This window comes from Rhipicephalus microplus, chromosome 10 (genome assembly GCF_043290135.1).
Source record: "Rhipicephalus microplus isolate Deutch F79 chromosome 10, USDA_Rmic, whole genome shotgun sequence".
Classification (NCBI taxonomy): Eukaryota; Metazoa; Arthropoda; class Arachnida; order Ixodida; family Ixodidae; genus Rhipicephalus; species Rhipicephalus microplus.
The window spans coordinates 37,700,708-37,727,892 of record NC_134709.1 but is presented as its reverse complement, the minus strand read 5'-3'; the positions used below and the strand labels follow the sequence as shown (position 1 = coordinate 37,727,892).

Here is a 27,185-nt window from a genome sequence, read left to right as displayed (position 1 = left end):
CCGCATTATTTTATGTACATCAAACTCACCGAAAACCACCAACGCGATTTCGATAAAACTTACGTTGGGCCTAGTTGGTACATAGTACAATAAGAAGAGAGCTTCTTTGGCGCGAACACTACAGAAAAATGAAAAAAAAAATAAGGAGGTGGGAGGCAATAAATTTGTTTCTTTTATCGCCTCCTTTTTTTTAATCTTTCCGTAGGGTTTGCACCAAAAAAGTTTTCTTATTGTGCGATTTCGATTATTTTTGGGACAAACATTTGTCAAGACCAGTTAGAGAGACATCCAGGCAATAGCTATCTAGTAAATACTTGTGGTCGTTTTATTGCTACCTCTCATTTGTTTAGAGCGGATGCTCTTAGATGAATAAAAAAAAATGTTTGCTTTCACGCAACTTGGAGGTTGTGGAAAGTGCAGAGAGGCGATTTGCCTGTCATTCAGAGACGCTGGCGTTTTACACATGCAGTCCGCTCGGCATCTGTGGCGGACGGCCATCACTTGTGACGGATAAGCATCCTCTCTCCTCCTTCTTCTCTCCAAGTCGCCCTCCCCTCTCTTTCCCACCTTGATATAATATGATATAATAGTCTAGGGTGTGTTTTATCTGCTTGATTTTTTTCCACCTTCCTCATCCTCGCTTCTCTTTCCTCTTTCTGATATGCTATTCATGGTGACATTGCGTCTTAGCCTTTTCCTCTTTCTATCACTACCCTCACATCTCTGGCAGTGCCGTTACCGTTGAGGCGTCTGCATCTAGTGGAAGCGATAGGCTGGTGTCCTTTCATGACATAACGAATCATAGCTAGAGCGGGGGTTTTATCCGCCCCAACACAAGCGGTTGACTAAGGCGCAGGAATGCGTCTGGAGAAAACTGCAGACGTGATCTTTTCCCAACCCTTACGTGTTGAACAAAATGTACCCGGAGGAGATTAAGCCGCAATGCAAATGGTGTCAGGCTGTGGCAGCTTATGATCACATAGTTTGGGAATGTAGCATTGTGCTGCCGCCTGTAGATATTATGAGTGATCCTTCTCTTGAGCACTGGGAGGCCGTGTTGACCAGCTCAGACCCAGTCGTCCAGTTAAGGGTCGTGGAGTGGGCCACACAGGTCGCCGCCAACCTTGGGTTGATGGCCATCTAACACGGAATCATCCGCAGTTGCTTTCTGACGAAATAGAGTTTTACCATCCATCCATCCACACCGATATCCATTCGCGGAATGCAAAGATAAAAAATAAATATGGCGGCGTATCTGCGCGATTCGCAGGCAAAGTTCGTCGAAAGACGATATTCTTCTGCTTGAGAGAGAGAATAAAATGTTTATTTGACATTCTGCGCAATTAAATCGGTGAATAGACGCTGCGTCACATATGGACGCCATCCAGGAGTAATTTGAAAAAAAAAAAAACGTTTTTCTGGAACGCAGAATCACTTGTAGGGGGCAGCACCAGGTAGTTTTAACTAAAGCCCCTTGATATTGGGATCAAGGAGCTTTAGTTTTACTAGTTTTAGTGAAGCGTAAGAAACACTGGTCTTTTTCGGTCATAGCGTCACATTGCCAGCGCCGCCTAATAAGCACTGCGGTCTTTATACTCGCGTATCTATGAATTTTAGAAATAAAGTTACACACTGCCTAATGACCCTATAGTGATTTAGTGCCAAAGTACGTGTAATAATTGTTTTTGATTGACACTTTCAGTACGTATAAATGCATAAACCAGATAAAAATTGCTGGTCACTTAGGCACGGGTTAAACTTTCGCCATTCTGCCAAATCGGGTGGCAGCAGCAGAACGACAGACACACAAATAGACGGACACTTTTTTATGGAACAGGACATTTGTGTTTTAAACTTTTTGTGTACTTTGTGCTCAGTCGTTTGTGTGTGTTTATTACTGTCCTTAACGTTTGAACACTGTTTCCTATAATGTGTTCCGTCCCTCAATGGAATAAATGCTTTCTAAACACAGGCAGACAAGCGGCAGTGGTGCCAGCGGACAAATACGGTGCCTTGCGTGTCCCGTGTTCTGATCTCGTAACAGTTTTCGCCTGAAAAAATGTGGGGTTGACTTCAGGCCCGTTTCAGATTTAGATAACTAAGGTAGAGGAAAGACGGCAATCTAGAAGTGTGAGCAATGTAGAAGCAGTGAGCTACAATCCTAGCTTCTTATATTTTTTCACTCGCTACAACATCAGTGGCATCTAGCGTCGAGACGACGCGTAACGGGGACGTCGCGGTGAAGTTGTACCTTCTTATACGACTACTACAACTAAATTCAATACACTTCCGTGAGACTGGTGTGAAGAATGAGAAGAAATACGACATAAGCGATTGCGCTTGACGTGTCGATATAGAGGAACATTTCATCCGGATTCGCGCGCCTCGGGGTTAGCTGGAATCTTGGAAGAAAAAGGACGCAGCCATAAGCAGGAACGACTACCAATTCGCAAAACCTACAAACTTTGAGCTATAGCGGTACTGCAGGAACAAAAAAACAACAACAAGAAATTTAACTCGAAGGAAGGGAAACAGAAGGTGCTTTTTCCTTCGCCTGGACGTCGCCAAACGTGACGGTAATTGCGTCGGGCAGCCGCATTCAATGTTGCAGCGACTTTGCGAACAAAGGAAAACGGTAGAGCGTTGCCGTCACCCCGGCGCCCACTATACAGGGAGACAAGTTTATCGGCGTCGTAATTGCACCGGCAGGCTTTGACGACCCCCACAGGCCGCCGTCACAACTTATAATGACATTTTAGTCAGCCGCGTCCTCCTCGCGTGCCGGAAAAAGAAAAGTGCGGGATACACAGTGGTGACTGGTTTTTCCAAGCTTTTCATTCCCAAGTAAACTGCGTTTGTTTTTCAATCTCTTCGCGCCGTAACTTTCTTTTCGCGGATTTCTTCTTTTTTTTTTCAAGACCAGCTGTCGACACCATTTAAAACACAGCGTGGCACCTGTCGCCTCTCACGTTAAAGCAGCGCTGCAGAAGACAGAGCCAACCATGACAACAAAGGTGGCATGAGAAGAACAAATGTTTACCTCCATCTATTAACCTACGGGCTGCGGCCCGTTAAGGGTCATTCCTTGAGACTTAGTGGCTGTTTGTCGGAAGTTCAATCATCATGTAAGATATCATTTAGGTTGTCTTTGCGCAAAGGTGTTGAGTGGTGTTTAATGGAGCAAGGGCCAAGTCTGGTAAAGAAGCTCCGAAGCAGTAGCTTGACCGTTGGGCTAGTTGGTAAGGCAGCATGTTTGAGTACAAAGCGAAAACCAAGGTATATCTAAACGGTTAGCGTAACTTATATAGAAACCCATGTATCCAGTAGTCGGCGGCTCGTTGTTACCGTCGTCATCTACGCATGGAAGGGGACAACAAACACCAGACATAATAACCGGAAGCGGTATAGCAGCGTCGAGCATGTTCTCTACATGGCGCGAAATCGGAAAATTTCTTAGTTGCTGACCTCCTACACGTGCTTTGATAAATACTCGATTTTACTGCGCCTTTGTGGCTTGCCATTAGCGTGCGCGAGAGAAAAAGCAGACCAACTAGAAAGATTGATGAATCAAGGTTGTCTTATTAGACAAATAGTGTACTGGCGATATGCACCGAAAAATTCGCAGATAGAGGTATTATGATCCAAATGCTCACGAGCAGAAGAGTATAACAGTTCGAAAACTCACGTTGCCCAGCCACGAAAAACCACTGCAGCGAGACAGCAGCCTTGAGAATATCGATTTCGCAACTTTAGAGTACAGCGTGTTGTTGCTTAGCGTATCGCATTCATCGTCACTAAAGGCGAGGGAACGTTGGCCGTGCACCAGCAAGCAGTCGGCAGTCACAGGAGAGGCTATGCACGCATTCTCTGCGCCAGTTACGCTCTGACATGTCACGTCAGTGAACAGCACATAAGCGAGTAAACAAACTACGGAACATACGCACGAAAACATCTTGCTCCGCTGCGGTGGTCTAGTGGCTAAGGTACTCGGCTGTTGACCCGCAGGTCGCTGTATCGAATACCGACGGCGGCGGCTGCATTTCCGATGGAAGCGGAAATGTTGTAGGCCCGTGCGCTCAGATTTGGGTGCACGTTAAAGAACCCCAGGAGTTCGAAATTTCCAGAGCCCTCCACTACGGCGTCTCTCATATTCATATGGTGGTTTTGGGATGTTAAACCCCACATATCATCATCATCACGAAACCACCTAGCAAAAAGTGAGTGAGGCCTCGTTGACCCGGCAATGCGTCGAACTAAACACAAGCCCTGATAGCAGATTGCCTGCCTACACCCCAAAGTTATGGGGTTCGACCAAAAACGGAGGCTTAGAAACGGTAAAGTGAACTTCTATCTAGTTTACATTGCCATAAATAAAATAATTAGTGTTTGAAAAATTATCTTTTGAATTTTCAGTTTTTATTTATTTTCCCCCCTCCTCAGCTAGTCGCACTTCAATCATACGGATGGCTTTGACGCCCGCGGCAACAGGTTTTCGACTACTTTTCATTCCAAGTTTGACGAGCGATATGATTTGAACATGACTAAAACGACGACGACGGGAGAGTGCGAAAGAGTACGAAGACGAACGAGTGTACATTTGTGTCTCTTCCGTACTTTTATCTCTTTGTTTCTTTCACGCTGTACCTAAAACAATAGCCATGATTATTCCTTTTAAAGGGGTGGCGATAACGTCGCTCCTAAATTGACAATGCAAAACCACCGGCAGCCGCACTCACGAGCTAGGTGACGACAGCCTAACAACGGTAGACCTGCATAAATGATAATCAAAAGGCAAAGCGTCCATGCTCAATAAACTTATCAAGGCTTTGCCTCGATAAACGTTCATATAGGTGCACTCTTCTTAGGCTGACGTCACCAAGTAAGTGGGCGTGGCTGCCGATGGTTCTGCATTGTCGTTTTAGGAGGGACATTTTCGCGACCCATTTAATCATCCACATCGTAGTTTTGCGCAAATGCCGACCTCATAATAGATGTAATACACTTCACATGTTCAAGTATAGAATATGGCCGACTCTACAGTCAGGTGTGCTGTGAATATGGGGAAAGTAAAACGATACGATGGTATGGTAACGCCTCCGCACTATACCATATACTAATATGTTATGTTTCTGTTCTGTGTAAGCCAAATAAGTGGAGCGTCCATTTTAACGAGGCCTTATTCGATACAGCTCAAGTCCCAGCGACGCAGAGCCAGTTGTCATATCCTACTTACGCGCCGTATCGAACCAACTCTTGACGAAATAGAAAGCGTAGGCAGTCCCCTCATATCTCTTATAGAATAGTAACTCGGTTTGAATTGTTGATACAGCGGCCACCCAAGATGGCGTTGGTTCCTTGTTCAAATCTCTCACTAGAATAATTCTTGCAAGCTTTCTCCCTGAAAAAATATTTATGTTGATCGAATTGCTTGTTCGTGTTCATTTGCATAACTTACCAGAGTAATCGATGTAAGGGGAAAAAAGCGAAGTTCTTTGTGATATTGTGACAAGCTGCTGTAACGTCTGCAGGTGTTTGTATTACATGTCTTCGTATCGCTTTGTAGCTGTATTAACCACTTTTTTTAACTGTCCCCTACCATGGTCTTTGAATTGTGTCTAAAGTCCTACCTGTATAATAAAAGCCGGCGATTACATTGATAGTAGACATTACAAATTTATTGATTTATTATTTGAGTGACCGATTGATTGATCTCCCTGTAGCTTTCTGCTTCACACACTAGCTTCTTACTTTTGTTGGCCTTCCTTCTCCTCGTGAAACCCTGCTAAATTGATTTGCCAAATTAGAGAAAAGCTTTCATGGCTTTGACAATCGACTGGAATATAAAACGAAATCACGGGACTGCTTAAACACATTGTGCTCGCGCCGTGGATTGCTCTATGCTGAGTGTAGAAGTACTCCTGCGCCGGGAGATTGAAAACGGGGCAACTCAAACCCGTGCACCGGGGCAGTGCAAATCTAGAAACGAAACTGCAGCTTCGACGGACCATCGAAGACACGCTCGATAGAATGGCTGGCCCGGTTATCTTAAAGTAGGCCGCGTGCGCAGCTGGAAGTCTGCGTAAGTAAATTACAGAGACAGTTGGCAGCGTTGTTGTATGGGACAAAGAGCGAGGTAGGGGTGCTTTAAAAAAAAAGCAGGCTTCGGAATAACAGGACGTCAGTGAAAGCAGGATTGGGCGAAGTGGAGGGGAGCTGTCACTACAACGCTACCTGGCCGGCTTTTCTAAATACAGGCCTTCGCGGCGTCCAGATTTTGTCAGCGAAGCGTTTTTTCAACGTTGTATTGCGTCTTTTTTTGGGAAACATTTCACCAATGAGACATTCGGCGCGAAGCAATTTATGGGTCTTCGTAGAGATATGATATTTTTCACAGGTAGATAGGTTTCTTTCCAGCGTCTCTTCGAGGTCCGCCTACTATGTAATTAAAAAGGAACTCAATTTAGCGTCAACGAGATCGCGATACGTGTAACAGTCATTATAGTAAAGAATAATGTCATAAAAGTTTACTGCATAGAATGTTTCAATGGATACGTCGCGTTTTTATCCGCCTTCACTGAGAAGTGCCGCTATTGCAGCTGCACTTCATTTGCGCCACAATGAGGGAGCTCTTTGTTACAAACAGTGCCTTTGACGAGGCACAGAGCACAAAAGAAAGCACTTACGCGGCAGTTTCCTTTCACCTATATTGTCGTGCTATGTGAAGTGTGATGCTTTAAGGGAGCCTTGAAACACTTCTTCGACACTGTAAAAAACATGGCCAATTGGCAGTCGAGGGCTTCTGAGTTGCACGTGAGCAAGCAGGTTAGCTCACCATGCGGCCTAGAACTTACATTTAAGTCCCGAAGTCAGCTAGAAATTGTGCCCCCTTTTCAACACTTGACGCCGTACATCAGGCTGAACACGGCCACTGGCTGATTGTGAGCGTCGCGAACTGCATAGTTAATGTGGCTCCCGATGGAGGGCGCTACGTGCCAGCGCTCGCGCTCACGATCACACTAAGAGTAAGCAAGCCGCGCGTTATGAAAAAAAAATGTATTAAAAGCTATGGACCATCTTCCCGAAAGGAATCCTGATGGGATGCGAAGCAGCAGTGGTGAGCAAGGCGTCCACCCGGTTGAAACGGGGCGTCGACGCGGGTGTTGGAAGAACAGTTTGAAGCGAAACTCGGTGTAGCGTTTACTCGAGTAAACGTTTGTTTGAAACGCCAGGACACGGTAGGCGGGACGCGTTGAAGACGTTTACACTCGGCTTCCCTGGCTCACCTCTCGTCGGTGTTATCCGCGCGTTGTGTGTATTCTCGAACGTGATCGGTGTTCTGAAGTGGTTATAAGAGATGGACAAGAAGAGAAAAGTGAGCCCCGTAGCTGTCTGCATCAGGGTGCGACACCTCAACAGTAGCTCACAGGGGATGGGGGTGAGGAGGGATTAAAAGGGTAGAATTAAAGGTATATAATATAGAGAGAGATGCGCTGAGCCAGCGAGCGAGGACATATCAAGGGGATAGGAGAGATAGGAAAGATGGAAACACGGTCACAGGAGTCTGATGACGGGGCACCACTTGTGAGAGCTCTTGTCGGCGTCAAGAGACGGTGTAGGGCAAGTCCAGTAGGTCAGAGCTACGCTGACGTCGGAGATTGTGAGGGAACAACTGGTCGGCACGGAATCCAGCGAGCGAACTCTGATCGGTGTTCTTGACTAGCACCTCGTATGTGTCGCTGGTGTGCTACTGCCGACGCCTGCGTCCGGCTTCCCTTGCTCGCGCCTCGTCGGTGTTGACGTCGCTATCGATAGGCTTCGCTAACCCTCACAACACCGGCGGCTGCCGGGAAAGGTACGCGTACACTAGCGGGGAAAATGCTGCGACGGCGTCCCGGCCGTCAGCGTGATCGCGCGGCAAACAGCGGCGCGCTGTGCACATTAGGGCTGGTTGACGCTAGCGGCAAGTATGCCCTGACGACGTGGTGTCGTGAAACGGCGACTGGCACCGTCCGCAGGAGAGCTGTTCTAACTGCACGGCGAGCTTTGCCGGCGAGTTATTTGAGCCTCCGGCAAACATGGCTTCCCTTCCGAATGCAGTTGTCGACCGCCTCGAATCTATCAAGCGGCCGCCTTGAGCTCTGTAGCTCAGAAGCTCCGAACTGATGCTTCCACTTGCTTTATGCTCATGTCCTTTAGCTTCGACAACACAGTACTCGAATTGACTAGGCGCCGTTTTTGAGAACCATACTCAAATAGTCGATGTTCTAGGCCTAAGCTAGCCTTTCCAAGTCTCGGAGGGCATACATTACACACTTGTATGTTTATGCTGACGCGAGATAGCTGGCGACACTTGTCCGAACGCCTGCTTTGGGGGCGTAATTTCGAATTGCTGTGCGCTTTTTAAAATACCGGACAGGCGAAAATGCTCTATTCACTGCTGGAACGTAGTCTGCATATAAAACGTACGACATATCGTGAAAACCGCGAAGCAAGAAGCAAGCCGCTCGAAGTGTCCCGCGGAAGACGCAGACAATGCGGAGAGGCGAAAGCAGACGACGCGGCTCAGCCATGTCGCTCCTCCGTCGCTGATTGGCTAAACCACTCTCCGGCAAACGGCAAACAAAAAGTATCGGGCTCATTTTTCGAACGGCGAAGAACGGAAGACGTGCGCGAAGCAAACAGCAGCGCACGGCTGCTTGAGAACGTGAAACGGCGAGGCATGGCTGCCGCTAGCGTGAACCGGCCCTTAGGGAGGTTCAGAATAACGTTCCGCAGGCATTGCGGGCGTTGCTTTAATTGCGGTCACCATATAAGATTTATTAGAATAGTGTTCGCTCCCCGTTGGGAAACGTCTGGGTACTGTCGCTCCGACCGCAAACCCAAATGCACGGAAGCTACAGAGAGCACATTGCGGGCCTCGCGGGCCGTGATCGCCGCACGCTATTTCGGAATTTCTGCGGGCGGGCCGCAAACGCGAACGGTGGCTCGAGTTATGACGCATGCGCAGTGGCAGTGACCGCAGCGCAAGGGCTTGCGTCGCGCTATTCTAAACCTCCCTATTGTCGGCTCCTCGAGGTCTTCGAGGCGCGCGCAGTGCGCGCGCCTGCCGGCTCGTGGCTTCTACTCGCCGACAGATGGCGGGAGGTGGCGTTGGTGAGATGGTGCCCACGTGAGGAGTGGGCTCGAGCATTGCGAGTGATGGAGAGGTTGAAACGAGAAAGAGCCTGGTGGAGGAGAGAGGAGGAATAAATACAGTGACTGGCTTCAAACTTTGATTCTTATTTCTTATAATATTCTATAAGGGTGCGTGTGACTTCTTTCGGGTTTCAAGGATCAGGCAGGTTAGCGGGGCGTGCACATAATTTATTACCCGGCACTGGTCCGAAAATATTTTCCCATGCACGTCATGGTTACTCCAACTCCCCGCCAGCTCACGGGAACGCACTCACGCAACAAACTGCACTCAAGGCTCAGCCTGAGGGCTCCGCTACTGGCTTAGTAACTCTATGGCGAAGCCAAAGTCAGAGAAAGAGCGCTCAAATCGTTCAAAATGTATTCTGATATGCATACTCTCCGTTGGCTTCGCAATGATGATAATGATGATGATGATGATCATCATCATAATCATCATCCTTATTACGCCTAAAGTAGCGCAAAGGCATCTCGCATGTTTCTGCAATCAATCCGATCCTGTGCTTTCTGCTGCGACATTATACCTGGAAACTTGCTTAATCTCATCTGCCCACCTAATTTTCAGTCTACCCATCTCGCGTTCGCTGTCTCTTGGAATCTAGCAATCGCAACTATAAAGCCAAGTAAATCACGACTAACAATTAAGTGCGAACTGTGGACTGTAAAGCGTGCTCTGCCTTTAGCTCACCAAGTGTGGGGTGAAGCAAAACAAAAGGAGGCATCAAGCCGTGATTTGTGATATATGCTCCACTATCAGCTAAGGGCGTCTCAGTCAATGAAATAAGATGAGAAATAGTGCTCCGGAAGGAAAGAGTTTTATTTTGATGAAAAAAATAATCTCACAAAAAATAATTTAGAAAAAGTCGGCAGGCGAGATTTGGAGACACTGAAAAAAGAAAGAATAAGTACAGCGTGAAAGGAAACAAAGTCGGAGGCCTAAAAACCACACACAGAAATAAGAACATAATAAAGAGCTAAAAAACATCGGCATGCATACAGGGGGATTAGAATCACCTCTAAATGTTAGAAAAATGAATTTGCGAAATTTTTATATTGTAACCTCTGTGCCCCAACTATGCCAACGCTTACTCGACAGCAACTCGTCTGTTCCAACGTCGACACAAATGTATACTTGTTTATTAAGTAGCTATACTTTGGAAACAGTGTATTCTAATTTTAGCCACATGTTCTGTCAGAGAAGTACTGCTCTAATGACACCAGAAGTTATCTCTCTCGTGAGAAAAACTAAAAAAGCATGTTTGTCCTAAAATACGCTCCTATTAAGCGCAGTTTAATCTGTTTTTTTTTCCGCTTCTAGAAAAACAGAATGTTGTATAGAAGCGGTGGCCCGAGATGTTAAAGCAAAGTTTTTCCGGGTTGGTTAGTTAATTAAGATTGATGAAACGCAAATGCTACACGATGCGTGTAATTTTCAAATTTGGCCTGCTTTCGGCACCACGCGTGTTTTATCATGGGCCCACAACGCTCAACGTTCGCGAAAGGCCAAAGGTAGCCAACGCGTCATCTAGGGTAAACAAATCGCCAGCGGTTTACGCTCTGCGGTGGCGTTGGCTGCAAGCGATAAACTGTCGCTCGTTAAATTGGTACGGAGCTCGGAGGCGTGCAGAGACTCGCGTTAACACCCTACGCATGTAACGTACGCAGCGGAGAGGCGCACTGAAAGGGCAGTATCAGCACCGACCGCGATAGCGCAGAAATATTTGCTCACATGCATGTGGTACGGATGAATGGATAGCACGAGCGCCGCATTAGAGGCGCAAAGTTTCCTAAAATTAACTGGAGGGGTCTCTGGGGCTCCCATTGTTCAGTAATCGTGGGGATGACGGGTAGTACACCAATTTGCATAGTCTTCGTGCTTGCGGGCCTCGACCGCCCCTGTGGCTTAGTTTACAGCCGTGTTTTTGTTTTGTTTCGAGATAAACAACGGACTATTGGGAACATCGTGACCCGATTTGAATTGGTGAGCCTATAAGATTCAGGTGGGGAAGTGAAACTGTTCAACATTTGCTCATTGTCGTTTCGTGACAGAGCAGCTACAAGCTACATGAAGCCGAATGGATTACATCCACGAATATTAGACATGTTCGTGTGTTACCCATCATTCCCATGTGGGCTGAAGCGCAGTGCGTTGCTACTCCCGTAGACGTTAGCTGCAGAGTTCTTTCCGGTGTATTTATAGGTAACTCTATGCTTAAAGGGACAATGAAACAATGAATTGCTTTAGACTGATGAAGTGTTCTCTGAAAACTCGAGTATTGTAAATCTTACCATCCTAAGTTCATTATTATAAGATTAAATCATTGTAAAAGTGCCATTTTAAAATTTCGCGCCGCATTCATTGCGCTTGACGTGAGAAATTTCAAAGGGTATTTTCCGTATTTTGCTGACATTTGGTCGACTAAATTTCCCGAAATTAGTGTAATCAGTGTGTCGCCCCATAATCAGACACTGAGCCTTATTTGTACCGACTACGAGCTGCGCAGGTCAGAGTAAACATTTCAAAAGCGATGACGTCACGGCGTTTGGGGGCAGGAACTTCAAGTCTCTACCCAGGTTTTCTTTTTGCGTGTTTTCTCGTTTACCGACTGCCTTCTCGCGGTGAGCTTGGTATTTTCGGAATTGCGAAAGCCTAACCTACTATCACAATTATCGTTTTCCTCTTCAGCGTTCCTTTAATAAACGGCACCGTAATCTGTCAGATACGAATCTGCCAGGCCTTTATACGTCTTACCTAGCAGAATTATATATGACCCTTGCCAAAGAAAAAAAAAGACCCAATAAAGTGAAAGCTTAAGCTTTTGCACTTACTTCTGGGAGCACGCCCCCATGCGGAAAAATGCATACACTTAAAACATACACAAATAACTTGAGTAGAAAGGCTGTCTTTTTTGTCCCACAACAGTAATCGCCACCTCGTTTGTTTCCGTTTTCTTTCTCGTAATCTTGGCCCTTACCACATTCTTGTGGAAAATGCTATGCCACGCTGATAACTCACATGCCATTTGTGACCAGAAAATACCGGGCGTGCAGCAATAATGCAACGATAGGCACGCAAGATAAATGAAGATAATTGCCGCGAGAGAAAAAGACACTTCCTTTGCTCGTTTTTTTTTTATTAAGTCGCGCATTTCTTGACGTTATTACCGTGTCCGGCTGTGCTACTACCACGCGAATTTATTTGTGCGTAACATGCTAGAGCCGTTCATACTTTAAAGTTCTGTTACCAGCTCCAGAAACACAAATATGTGTAGACGTAGAGAGAAAGCCGGAAAGTCAACTGTAGGCAAAGCTTACGGTTATTCTCCTTGCATCAATATTAGCCTTACCGATACAGCTACTCGCAAACTTTTCTGTCCGTAAATGTACATTTTTCTAGGCTGGCCGCCGTCGAGAATGGAATGGCTGTCGTCAGAATCGGCCGACGTCTGACCTCGCGGGGAGTTCGAACAGACAATAGGGTTGGGGAAAGGCGGGATGTCAGAAAAGGGACGTGCCTGCCTGAGGGACGAAAATACTCAAGCACTGGAAGAAAAGGAAAAAAAGTATGGGGAACATCAGCGCCAAATTTCACCGCGAGACACTTTCTTTCACAGCCGTGTGGACTATATGGTCCTGAAAGAAAGGAAACGAAAAGGATGTACACTCTATCAACGCGTCGGGGATTTTCACAAGAGCTCGCCTGGTTTGCGTAAACAAACACGGTAAAGGTATTGGCGACGTGGAAAGCGGCTGCTCTGCTGGCTTGTTACGACATCGTCAATCGAACCCGTGCGGGCGTCCGTCAGGTGCGTTTTTTCCCACGCGTCGATGCGAAGACGGTGTCTCTTCGTGCGTGTTTCTCGTGTCGCGAAAAGTAGCGCCTCGTTGAAGATGAGTCCTTGGCTTGCTGCGTCGCGTCATATTCTTCGATGTCGGTGCTCTCACGTGCTTTACTGCTCTTATAGAACAGCCTTTGAAAACTGCCAATAGCGATGAACTTTCTATCATTCATTAATTCATTCATGCCCGCAGAGAGAGAGAGAGAGAGAGAGAGAGAGAGATAAAGCTGCAAGGAAAGGCAGGGAGGTTAACCAGACGCACACCCGGTTTGCTACCCTGCACTGGGGAAGGGATGTCCGCAGTAGTGGTGTAGTTGTTATGGGGCTCAGCTGCTGGTCTGGATTTTAGGGGTCCGACTCCGACCATGCAACTCACATTCAAGTGAAAGCAATACGCTAGGGGCCCGTGTACTTTGCGGCATAGCGCACGTCGGCGAGCGCCAGACGGTGGAGCTTTCAAGAGCACACCATTATGACGTGTCATATATGATCATACTGCGATTTTGACGCTTTGTGGTGTCATCCAGACGGAGTCACAGGCTCTTGGGAGTCATAATTGGCTGGAACCTTTCTTAGACACCTTACGTAAGCTACACGAAAAAGTGGCTGTCTTCACTTGTTCAGGTACCTTTCTAAAAAACCTTAGGTGTGCGCCGAGTCTATGTTACAGCTGTACAAGCTATTATTTTTTATTTTTTGGTTTCCTGCGGTACAGCCTACGTGTGATATCTAACTCGTGCAAAGCAAACCTGCACACACTCCAAAACATTCAAGCCCAGGTTCTTAGGATATGCATTGGTTTACCACGCTCTGCATCGACGGATGAAACCATTGCGCAAGACTACTCTATCATGACGCACATCACCATTGAAATGATGCAAAGCGCGATACTGAAACTCTTCTCACCACTTGATGAGCCTCGCTACTTAGAGGCTTCGTATGATGTTTAGTACAATTGTCTGTCCGCATCGTGCATCGTTTACGTCAGATTATACAGCTGCGTGGTGCTTATCCTCCGTGGTGCCCGACCCTTCGACAATTATGTCTTACAATTTCAGGAACACTGAACTCAAGTTGCCTTCACCAGCAGTGAAACAACCAAGCCTGGTCCTCTTGCACAAAAATTTACGGTAACCACGTTTACGGTAACCACGGAAATTTAAGGTAACCACAGGAGGGGCACTTTGTTTCGTCACTTCTATCCCCTTCTTGTCGTTTGCGCTGTTAAGCAATCTTTAGAAAAGTTCTTGTGATATATTCGGAAAACTAGAATAAGTTCTCGGCGGAAAGACTCTGCGCAAGCCACGCCACTACAAAAAAAAAAGAACGATAGAAACAGAGACAGAAAAAATCTCTGTAACCTAATTGCAGTGTTGTCCGCTTCAGCGGAATAGTGATTAAGATGCTCGGATGCTGACCTAATCGTCGTGGGTTCGATCCAAACTGTGGCGGTCGCATTTCGATGGAGGCGAAGAAGAAAAAGAAGAAGAAGCAAAAAAAGAAGAAGAAGAGAAAGAAAAAGAAGAGGAAAAAGAAGAAAAAAAGAAGAAAAAAGAAAAAAAGAAGAAGAAAAAGAAGAAGAAAAAGAAGAAGAAAAACGAAAAGAAGAAGAAAAAGGAAAAGAAGAAGAAGAAGAAGAAGGAGAAGGAGAAGAAGAAGGAGAAGAAGAAGAGGAAGAGGAGGAAGAGGAAGAGGAAGAGGAGGAAGAGGAAAAGAAGGAAGAGGAAAAGAAGGAGGAGAAGAAGAAGATGATGATGAAGAGGAAGAAGAAGAAGGAGGAGGAGAGGTCGGCCTTGAAAGCGGGTTTCTGGCCTGCTACTCCACACGGGGGTAAGGGAAAAGGGAAAGAAAGAGGAGGGTATGATGAGGGGTGATTGTGGTATAGCAGATGGAGGCGAAATGGTAGCATCTCGTGTACTGTGCAATGTCAGTGCACGTCAAAGAAAAACAGATGGTCAATATTACTGGAGCTCTCCACTGCAGTGTCCCCCATTAAAACCCCAGATAATATTGTTATAATTGTAGTTCACTCGTTAGCCTCATCTCGCCTCGACAGCTCGGTAACATCTTCGGTGATTGCGCAAAACGTCGTCTGGCATCCGTTTGCTCACGACAACACGGAAGGCGACGACGCTAAATTAGCAGACAGGACGTAACTCGACGAACAAACGCCCACCCGCTCGCGAACACTACGTTTTGCCTCGCAGAGCACAAAGCGACTGCTGTGCAGGTCCGTACTCGGTCGCACTTGGTCGGGCGCAAAACAAGCAATATTTGTCTGGGAGAACGACGAAAAGAGAAAACGAGCATGACATACTTTGCGCAATATGTTGAGCAGTCGAGCAGTGACGACGAGGCAGGAATGAAATGCTGGATAGCGCGGGTTCTATGGAGCGCCAAGAAAAGAAATGAGCATCGAAGCTTAACACAGTTACTAAGTAAGACAAGCGAGGTGGAAGAACCGCCGTTGGAGCTGCCCGCAGGATGAGCAACAAACAAAGGAGTTGGGTCGCCGCGAGATTCGAGGACAAGACTGAGAAGGCAGTGAAAAGGGGGAAAAAATTGGGCAGCACTAAGCATGCTAATAGGGACAAAAACTCACTAGAGGAAGTGGCAACGGCTTAGCGATGGTACGTAAACTGGTCACTTGCGCTGGACAATGGAAGAAGGAAGGAAATGAAGGGGTGGCGCGGAAACAAGCTATATAGAACAAAATATGGACGAAAGAAAACTTCGGCGCCTTCCACCGCCGCCATTGAGCGTGATTACCTGGCCGCGCCGGCGGCGCGGACTGGAGCGAAGCGTGACCAACCAAGCGGCAAACTCGGCTTGGCGCCCCAGCGCATCTCGGTAAAACGAGGTTGCCTTTGCCCCCCCTCTCTCTCTCCTCGCATAGCTCGCCGAATGTTGTTGTGCTCGGAGTCGCAAGAAGCGTCGTACTTTGGGGATGAAGGAAATAGAAGAGCAGAAGGGCATGGAGGTTTAGGCAGAGCAACGTCTGATTGCCCATCCTTCTTCGCCGAGTGAAATAGGAGAGGCAAGCAGGTAAGTGAGAGAGGGGAAAGTAGGAAATCTGCTTTGGGTTGTTCGGGGTTTGAGGGGATGTTTATGGACAGCGTTGAGCCCTTGGGGACGGGGATGACGCAGGACGACGTTTATGCGGTGCGCAGGAAAGACGGGGCGGATTGTCGATGCATGGTTTGGTCGCTGACGAAGTTGCCGTGAAAAAGAGGTGGACGCTGCGCGCAGGCGTGGCACGGGCGGAGACAGCAGGTCGACGAACGCTTTGCACAGGGACTCTGGTGACGTCATCAATTTTTTTCCCCGGAGTGTCGCTTGTTTACGGCTCTGAATTATGCACGCGACGATGCGGCGGGAAAGCGACGTTGTCGATTAGCACCTGCACGTGAGCACTAAGCGGAAAGCTTGTAGTGTGAAAGGAGCAGTGCGGAAAAGTTAGTGGTGGTTGAGCTGTTCGCATTGTCAGTGGTCTAGTGGCTAAAGTACTCGGCTGCTGACCCGCAGGTCGCGGGTTCGAATCCCGGCTGCGGCGGCTGCATTTTCGATAGAGGTGGAATTGTTGTAGGCCCGTGTGCTCAGATTTGGGCTCAAGTTAAAGAACCTCAGGTAGTCGAAATTTCCGGAACCCTCCACTACGGCGTTTCTCATAATCATATGGTGGTTTTGGGACGTTAAACCCCACATATCAATCAATCAATCAGCTGTTCGCATTGTTGTTTGATTTTAGAAAGATAACTGTCCTAACGTCTAGTCTGGAGGGAAGAAGTCACTGATATTTTGTATTTTACATTCCAATAAGATTATCTTAAAAAGTAATATCATAAGGCGCGCTGTAGTAAGTCGCGAGGAAAACGGCATGTCGTAACCTTTAAGGAGTTCAGATGTCTAGTGTCTTGCACTTACTGGTTTTGCTATTAGCAAACGGCGCAGCCTGAGAAAACGCCGGAGTGAGAAGATAAGTTGGGCCAGTTGGTTGGGATTCATCGTCAACTTGTAGTACAGCGCAAAACCAGAAACACAGACACAAGGAAGAAGCAAAGGAGACAACGCCGTCTTTTTTCTCTTCTGTGCTCCTTCCTTGTGTCTGTGTTTCTGGTTTTGCGCTGTACTACAAGTTCACGATGGAAACACCAAAGGTTGCTGTCAGGTGATATTCAAGGATAGAACCGGCTTATGTGACGCCGTGAAAGTATGCCAGTTCTCTCAGATGGTATATATATATATATATATATATATATATATATATATATATATAGAGGGAAAGAAGTGTATGCCTAAGGGCTCGTTCTTCCGTGTTTTGACACAATAATAATGAGATATAACAGACAGTGATGCCAAGGAATGTATAGGGGAAGTTATTAGAACCAATAGAATGTGAATAAGAAGAAAGAAAAGTGGGTGAAAAAAACACCAGGCGTGACCAGGAATTGAATATATATATATATATATATATATATATATATATATATATATATATATATATATATATATATATATATATATATATATATATATATATATATTGAAATGGTCCAGCCGAGAAAACGTCAATTCAGCAATTGACTACAGGCTACGACGACAGTACTCTACAATAAGTAACATCTCGTAGAGAGTACTTTACATAGATGAGTACAATGATTTTCTTTAGAAAGAGTAATTGTTGCCTTCTTTATTTTTAGGGAACCAGTAGTGAGTAGAGGAATACCCAAAATCTGTACTATAGTCACATCTATATAGATCATAGTTTTCTGGTGACCACGGGCATCGTACGGCTCCCTATAGCAGCTGCGAGGCCTTCCCTACTTCTGTTTTTTATCGTTATTGTTTGTTTTCTTTGTTTCTTTTTCTCCGTTACTCTCTATTTTTATCTATCTTTTTGTCGTTGTTTGTTTCGTTTAGTTCGATTTCTCCGTTTTGTCTCCACTTCTTTCTTTTTTGCTAGTTCTACCCCAATCTCTATGTTTCACTTGCTTTTCGACTGCCTCTTCCTTTCTATATATCTCTTTCTCTCTCTTTCTTTGTTTCTTTCTTCCTCTTACTGTCTTGCTTTCTGTATTTCTATGCATTTTTCTGTATCTATTTCTTTATAACCTTTCCTTCCTATTGTTTTTTAGCCATTTTCCTATTTTCCCTTCTCTTTTCTTCTACTTGAGCTAGTTCTCAGGCCAATCAGAGTTATTGCACCCCACGTTGAGCGAATTGGCTCACGTTTCCTGGCACTGAAGCTGAGAAGATGAATACGCGGACCATGTAGGTGCGCACCAGTTCGGGATGATTATAACTACCCGTCAACTCTGTCCTGTATAACAAAAATCTCTACAGCTCCACAGCAAAAAAAAAAATAAAGTCGACCAACATCAAAACAATATGCAAGCAAAGCTCCATTTCCTGGGGCAATCGGCGCTCGTCTCTTATTTGATCATCCGACGTGCGAACGCCCTAATCTTCGGGCCCGGTTCACGTATGCGAATGGCTGAACTCTTTTGTGTCTCGCCATAGTCCACCCAAAAATTCAATTTTCAGATTACGACGCACGCACGAATAGACAAAAGGGCCATTGTTTAAACGTTCAGTTTGCGCTGTGCAACCTCTCGAGGAGATCCGCCCAAGACCCGTGGAAAGTTCTCGCGTCAACGGCGGAAAACGTTGAGCTTGTTCCACAGGCTCTGATATTTACTGTAGTCAATCATTGCTCCCATGCGAAGAGACAATAGCGTGTCAGTTTGACTTCGCTATGAAAACAGTACATACGCAAAATTGGCTGAGGTGAATGCGAATCACGCAAAAACGGACTCGTGCACACTAAGCGTGCACAAAAAAACGCCTGCGTTAAGCAGCTCAGCTGCACACTCCTCTTCACGTTGTTCTTGTAGTAGCCTTTATCATTCAGCTATTCAGTTGCAGCCTTAATCAATATTTGCCTATGATAGTTTCTTAACAACACAGCTCAAGGACATGTACCTGTATGCTGTTTCAATATTTGCCCCTGCCACCAGGAAAACTCGCGCTGTAAGCTCTACTTTTATTTTCGGGTACTTAGGCGTGATGCAAGAAGAAGCATCAATGTTGCAAGAAGCCCTGACTTTATAAGTAGGCTTTATACTACGACAAATCATGATATTTGAGTCCTACCTAGACCCCTATTCACAGCTGCTCAACTTAATAAAATACACCTGATACCTAATGATAAATTAAACTTGAGCGAGAGCTCAAGTTTAATTTATCGTATAATGCAATTGTTACATTATTGTATTATTAGTCGTATAATGCAATTGTTACATTATTGGACTTGGCAGCGTCTTCGTACTCTCTTCTTCTGCAGTGTTTCAATTATTTTGTACCTAAGTTTCTTGTATATTGTGCTGGTCAACATTTCATCTAGTTTATATCATCGTCTTTCATTTGCCTTTCTTTCCCAGTGTGTCTCAGCGCCCCGCCACGGTGGTCTAGTAGCTAAGGTACTCGGCTGCTGACCCGCAAGTCGCCAGACGGAATCCCGGCTGCGGCGGCTGCATTTTCGATGCAGGCAAATACGCTGTAGGCCCGTGTGGTCAGATTTGAGTTCACGTTAAAGAACCCCTGGTGGTCAAAATTTCCGAAGTCCTCCACTACGGCGTCTCATAATCGTATGGCGGTTTTGGGACGTTAAACCTCATATATCGATCAATTCTGTGAGTCCCAGTGGCGATGCCCTTTGGGTCACAGAAAAGCTAATCTCGAAGGCTGTGTTTGTGCTTAATATACATGCACACAAAGCTCGCTTCGCGTGAGCTTTGCTTCACGCTCACCTGTACGAGCTGGAAGAACTGTGACGCCTTGGCGATGGGGTCTGTGACGGCGTTGCATGCTGCGCCGAACAGCACCAGTTTCTTTGGCCGCTTGTCGATCATGTCGAACAGGGCCTTCATGCCCACCGCTGGGTCGCACTGCACGTACAATAAAAATGCAAAAATACATTGGCCATTCCTCTTCGACGTTCAATAATAACATCAGAGAAAATGTCAAAAATAATACTACGCTGAAGTACTGCTACACCTTGCTTACCTTACAAGAATACAAATAGCCGTTTAACAAAACACACACACACACACACACGCGCGCGCGCACACATAAATAAATGACAATTATGCGTTAGGGATGAAACACCCTTGAACAGTGGATATCCCTGGAGTCAAGGTTTCGACAAAATGGTCGTATCCTTCAAGATAAAACCACATGGTGCTTCCGTGAAGACACCACTCCTGAAAACGTTGGCTCCAGCGATACTCACTGTTCAAGAGAGTTGTATGGCTTTAATCTTGGACTTTCTGCTGAACTTCCACCAAGTGCGCTTTGAGAATGTTTTCTCTGCGTCCAAATAAATAAAATAAGCTAAAAAGACGAAGAATTGAACCATACCAGTCTTGTAGTGTTAGATACCGTGGTACCTACGCGAAAAGCGTAACTTGCTTTTAAACTAAGCTGATTTTTGATCCCGTAAGTGTTGATCTCATCTGAATTCTGGTGGCACGTGCGTGTAATTAGTCAGACGGAATAATAATAAGAATATCTGGGGTTTATCGTCCTAAAACCACGATATGTTTATGAAAGCCACCGTATTGTGGACTGCTCCGGAAATTGCGATCACCTGGTGTTCTTTAACGTGCACCTACCACCAAGCACACAGCCTTCAAACATTTTCATTTGCACAGAAAACACCACCACCGCAGCCGGGATTCGGTCCCGTGACCTTCAGGTTTGCAGTCGAGTGCCATAAGCGTCAGAGCACCGCGGCGGGGCAACACAGAAGGAAGGATTGTTGCCGTGATGACAGTAACTTACAATGCAATTTACGCGTGCGCCGTATATGTGTGTACGATATAGCACATGCACGTGTTAATATGCCACTGTATAAATGTTAACACGCTTCTGTTCCCTTCGCCTTTCACGGCTATGGTGAATGCTAGAACCCGTTCCAGTTGGTTCCTTTGTCAATGTCTTGCGTTTCAGCTGCTACTGGCGTGCGGTGTTTGTTAACACTTCATGGTGAAACAGCATACCCTTACTGTTCGCCAAATATATTGTCTCCAGCACGCCTGAATTCTTCGTTTCGACGAGATAGTAAGGACACCAGTGGTTATTGGTATTATATCAGAAAATATTATCAGGGTATATCAATACTAAGCACGTGTAAACTAACCCTTTTTTTATAAATAAGGCACTCTTGTAGAATATTGAAGAAATATCTTTCAGATGACACGTGGTAAGGACTATATCTAGTTCATATATTGAAGTGAACTCTGAAAAGTCCTCCGTAAGATTTTAGCTCTGAGCTGGGTAAGTGATCGTGTGCAGCAGTGTAGCGCTACTGCTTTTTTTAAATTTTAGTGTTAGAAACGGCAATGAAACTTTAAAGGCAAGAAACGCCGATAGTTCAGGACCAGAATTCGTCAACTTAACTGTCAACAGTCATTTCCATTTTTTTTCTTAAAACCCATAAAAGTACTACAAAAAATAAGATGTTGCCAGTCTTCCCACAAAGAAAACTGTGTAATCAGAGAAATGATGTAACGACGTGATTTGAATTCATGGAGCGATAAGGCAATCGACTTAAAAAAAATGGGGAGCTGATAAAAGGCGAAAAAACAAATCACAAGGTCGCATGTGGGTGGACTGGTGAAAGGCACGCACAATGACATGCATAAAACACCAAAAAATATCTCTCGCAGCAAGGAAAGAATAACTTGGTGGCAAGGCCTACACGTTGTTTTGTTGACACGAAAGTGTTTTATGCCGGGTCCATAATGATTCCGCTGACGTACTTACATCACGGAAGTGATGTTGAAAAATATATACTGAGAGACAGCAAAGGAAAAAAAAACAACAGCAGACAATCAATTGTCGCGCTGAATTGCACTCTTAACTACTCGATTTTCAGCGCGTGGCGCTAACTGCTACGCTACAGAGCATACGTTGTCGGACATGCTAACGACAAGCTATCTATATATATACCCCCTGAACCGTTGGGAAGTACTTAAAGCTTCGAAGCTTCAGCGCGTTCTAGTTATCAGTGGCTAGATGGCGCGACAGGCTCACGTTGGGCGCGCTCTAATGGTCGTCGTCTCCCCGAAGCACCGCCTCCACGGAGCGTGGTCTCTCTTGCACGCGCACTTATCAGGCTCGAAATTATGGAGAGGACGAAGGTCACTTCGCACGCTGCCACGGCCGTCTTTCCATCCTTCTTTCCACCCACATCTTTCATTCCCCTCACCTCTTTCCACAGCACAGGGTAGCCAGCCGGTCTAAGAACTGGCTAACCTCCCTCTCTTTCCGCTTAAACTTTCTTCCTCTCCTCCTCTGCCACGGCCGCGTTTACGAAAGCAGCGCGCTGCAGACACACGACGCAGGAAGAATTGTGACAGTTGTTTGCACTCGTCCTGTGTATCTTTTGCGCTTCCTTCGTAGGGTTTTTTTTTCTGTTTGAACAGTGCACTTTAAGTGTTGAGTTGCCAGAATTGGTAGTCTGCGCTCGTCCTGTGTATGCTAATTTCGTGCGTACTTTCTGTTTGAGGTGCGCGCTGCAACTTTTGAGCTGCTTGCCGTTCCTGTTTTTTCAATTTGTTGCTGTTGCTGAAACAATGCACAAATAAACGCTCAACTACTTCTGTAAACTCGCGTTTCACTTTCGTGTCATACCGATTCTTATATGGGGCATCGTACACGTCTTTTTTATTTTTTGTAACCCATGAAAAAAAAAACGCTGAAAGCTTCACTCTCAACAATAAAAGCAATTGCATTTCTGCTCTAAAAATACACAGGAAAGTTTCTGAAGAAAAAAAAAGATACAGGCAGGAAACTAAAGAAGAAAGTTATTCTTGGCCTCTATTTATGCGTCTTCATGCGTGCGCGGTCTTTGTCACTTCAATGTTGACGTCACAGCAAGGCATCGCCTGCTTTGCATTTCAGAACACCACCTTCATCGCATCGCAAGCGAGGTGCGTAGGTTCCGGTGTTAGACAAAAACAAACAAACTCATCTTAGTTCAAAAAGCGAAGCCATTCTTGTTTCTATGTTTACAGCACTCCCATGTTGATGGGAAATTCCAAGTTGTCGCAAGCGATGGGCGAACTTCTGGCGTAAACAGGCCCTCGCCTTCGCTCATCACTTTATAGCGAAACTCCGCTTTGAATACGGCCGTTAGGCTCACGTGCTTTTGTCAGACCGCTCGTAGCAGACTCGTCCTACTCGTAGCTTCTGTAGCAGTTCGTGCTTGTCATTAATATAACGTGGACAATGAAGAGAATAAATTGCTTGGTGTTCCAAGTTCATTTGCGTGCTTTTAAAATGTTTATGTTTGATACAGAAGAAGAGAAGTGCTGGCGGGTCGCAGAGCACGGCTAAGCAGTTCTCAAGTAAGCGTTTGTCGCGCCATACGGAAACCATCAAGCTCGTTTCCTTCCCCTTTTAACGAGAGAGAGGGAAGAGACACTGAAGTGGCAACGATGGGGATCCGACTAGCGTATGTTTTGAATGCTGCGTGCTCACTATAAAAGCCCGGAAGTCGCTGACGCCGCCACAGGATAAAAAAAGGAGCTTCTTTTCCGCTGCGCCGTTAGTTCGTTTTTGAAAAGACCGTATGCAAATTCGCAATTAAACTGCTTTAGCGCCGGAAATACGACGGCGATACGCAACAAAGCAACAAGGTCGACGTGGTGGCCTTATTTAAAATTTTTGTTTACTCTTCCTGTTCAATAAACACTGCCGTCGCTTATCTTATGCGAAGTACGGGTCCGCCAAGTTTTGTTTCGTAATTTCGACTGCAGCTGCAACAGTTCGCGTTTGAATGCACTCATCCGCATCACGTCGTTCTTTTGTGTTGGATTATTATTACTGCGTTTATATGTGTGCCTTGCTCTGGCGATGTTTTTCGTTGCCCCCGAGGCACTATAGAAAGCCGTCGGAGTCAGCCTCGGCGCAACGCTAATGGCTCCGTTTGCAACACACACTGCGGCCCCGAGTTGCCAAGAGGCGACTGGCAAATAGAAGCGAGTGCGAGGGCGTCTAAACGAGTTTGTTGTACTTTGCGTCGAGCAAAAATCACTTTTTCTTTTTCTACAGACAGATTGCGGCGTCAAATGACAGTACAGTAGCTAACCACTAAAAAGTTGTTTTAGTGGGCTATTATCTGCCGTTATTGGTTTAACGTGCTTACCAGCACCAAAGAGAGAGAGAAAGAATATAAGAAACGTAAGGAGGCTAACTAGATTAAGCTCAGTTTGCAACCCCACACGTGGTGAGAGGGGACGTTCTCTCTATTACCAGCATGAAGTAGCTGCGAAAGTTAACGCCTTCAGCAGGGCGCAAACACGCTGTTGAAAACGGCCGCCACATTTCGTACGCACTTGTGGAGTTCGCGCATTTGTTATACCGTCCGCAGGTAATACGGTGCGGGATGATCAGAGCTGAAGAGATTGATTGATATGTGGGATTTAACGTCCCAAAACCGCCATATGAATATGAGAGACGCCGAAGTAGAGGGCTCCGGAAATTTCGACCACCTGGGGTTCTTTAACGTGCACCCAAATCTGAGCACACGGACCTACAACATTTCCGCCTCCATTGGAATCGCAGCCGGGATTCGAACACCACGAATGTGGGAAATCGAGTTGGATTCCCAGCCTGGAGGAAAGAGTGTGTCCCGAAGTGGTTGAAGACACGTTGCTACATCCTTTGGTGCCTCAAAAAACGGGAAATCTGAAGCGTCGGGGGTGACCATCCCGTGGCTTTCACTCTGGAGTCATCTGAGATGAACTCGCAATGTACCCTGCCAGGTTTTTTTTTTGTTATCAACACATCACGCACAGGCATTCCCGCCACGTCATCGGCAGCTCGAAGCAGGTTAACCGCAACGTCGCCCCACCACGGTGGTCTAGTGGCTAAGGTACTCCGCTGCTGACGCGCAGGTCGCGGGATTAAATCCCGGCTGTGGCGTCTGCATTACCGATGGAGGCGAAATATTGTAGGCCCGTGTACTATGATTTGGGTGCACGTTAAAGAACCCCAGGTGGTCAAAATTTCCGGAGCCCTCCACTACGGCGTCTCTCATAATCATATGGTGGTTTTGGGACGTTAAACCGCACAAATCAATCAAATCAAATCAAATAACCGCAACGTCTAGCTCTGTCGTCAGAGCCGCCATCGTGGAGCGCCAGTGCGTTCAGAAGCTGCATCCACGACGTCACGTGTGAAGATAGCAACGTTCCGGATTATTTTTTTTTTCACTGTCGCATTCAAGTTTAGAGCAAGCATTCATAATCTTCACCGCAGTTGTCACACGTCGGTGAGGTCAGCATAGGGGTTGCTAGATCGTTGCGTTGCAGCTGCATGGCGAGCGAGCAATGGCGGCCATAGTGAATCAAGAACAGGCTCGATGCTATAGCGTATACAGTCGTCAGTTCCACGTCATCAGCAGCAGCCGGTCCAGCCCCCCCCCCCCCCCCCCGCCAAAAAAGAAGAAAGGTGTCCACCATCCAAATCCAACTAACCTTATCAATATTGTTCCTAACAGGCTAATGCGGCACTCTTGAATACAAGCTCAGTAGCATAGTACTTGTAATTTTAATTTATTCTATTACGCAGTATCTCCGTTTCATTTCTTAATTTTTTAAGCCCCTGCCATTCTTAACATTTTCAATACTTAATGTCACATTCTTGGCCAATCTCCCAGAGCGGGTACGTGTCATATATAGTAGGAAAAACAAACAAACAAACAAACAAACAAACAAACAAACAAACAAACAAACAAACAAACAAACAAACAAACAAACAAACAAACAAACAAACAAACAAACAGTTACGTGGTGGTAGGGCTAGAAACAAGCTTGTTGGCGCTGTTGCGTGTCAAAGACGTTTTTACAGTCAAAGTGCACTTGTAGAATTATAAAAAGAAATATAGTTGAAGAAAATAGTTGAAACTCTCCATGAAACGCCCCGCACGAAGAACAAGATCGTGCGAGAAGAAGAAAAAACAAAAATGGAGGAGAAAGACAGCCCACCGTCCCTGAAATACGCGGTGACAGGGTTCTCGGTCAGTCGCGGGCAGCTCAGAAAACGATCGAGGCCATTAGGCGATCGGGCCACGAGTCCGTGTCTTTGCGGAGGGCGGAAGGAATACGGCGGTGGGCGACGATGGCACCGGGGACACCGACGAGACGCGTGGTCGGGGAGGGGGCAAGCGGCCGGGAAATCGACACCGTCGCAGCGCGGCGGCGCGGTTTGCCATCCCTGGTCGATCAATGAAGAGCTTGCGCCGCTGTTACGCCGCCCCGTGCTACTGTTGCGAGTGGGATGCGGTGAGGTTGACGGAAGGAGCTAGAGAAACGTCGCGGCGCTGAAGTCGGCCAGTGTTGCGCTCAATCCAGCTCATTTCTTTACTTCTATCGTCATTATCACCACCAGCCTGTCTTACGTCTGCTACAGGACGATGGCCTCTCCCAAGGACCCCCGACGCAGACTACATCCTCAAAAAAAAAATAATGGAGGTGGGAACATGAACGAACAACACTTCCGCTAGAGGTCGCGTGGTCGTGTCGTTGACGAAGTCAGCAGACTGCTGAAGATCTCACTGTTTATTTGGCCGAACTTGTGGCTAGCAAACGGAAAGTCAGATTACAGCGACACACCCCAGCACTTGTAGCGGAACAGAGCGTTGATATCGATCGGCGCACCCGAGCCAATGCACGTTGGCATTTATGCATGTGGCGTCGAACGTTCGAGAATTATCACTGGTGGTCGCGAATGTTCGAGAATCGTCTCGGCTGTTCGCGTTTGCACGCTCAAACCTAAAAAGTGATCGCAAAATAATCTCGAATGCTCTCAGACATTCTGGCGCTAATTAGGCAAGGCTGTATCTACACGGGCGACAGGCCGGCAAACATGAAGCACGCGAAGAAAGGAGCATGCGTGGAAATATGCCCGATTTACTTGAAGTTTACGTACTGTAACGAAGAACTTCGTCGTGGAGCCACGTCGGCAGCGCAACGCAATAGTAGTTGCATCTAGCAACCATGCGCGTTTTTTTTCAGGTGGTTTATTGAAGAATTAAAGCTTGATTCAGGACAATCGCTGAGAACAGGCGTGTAGCCATGTGAGTCT

At 46.3% G+C, this 27,185-nt stretch overlaps 1 protein-coding gene across 3 annotated transcripts in view; it reads right to left on the bottom strand.

The window, feature by feature from the left end:
- Positions 1-27,185, bottom strand: part of GABA-B-R2 (gamma-aminobutyric acid type B receptor subunit 2) — a 408,105-nt gene that overhangs the window by 140,768 nt on the left and 240,152 nt on the right. For all 3 annotated transcript variants that reach the window (XM_075875480.1, XM_075875481.1, XM_075875482.1), the window contains exon 2: positions 19,841-19,978. In XM_075875480.1, the coding sequence (XP_075731595.1) occupies positions 19,841-19,978 (138 nt within the window). The remainder of the gene's footprint in view (positions 1-19,840; positions 19,979-27,185) is intronic.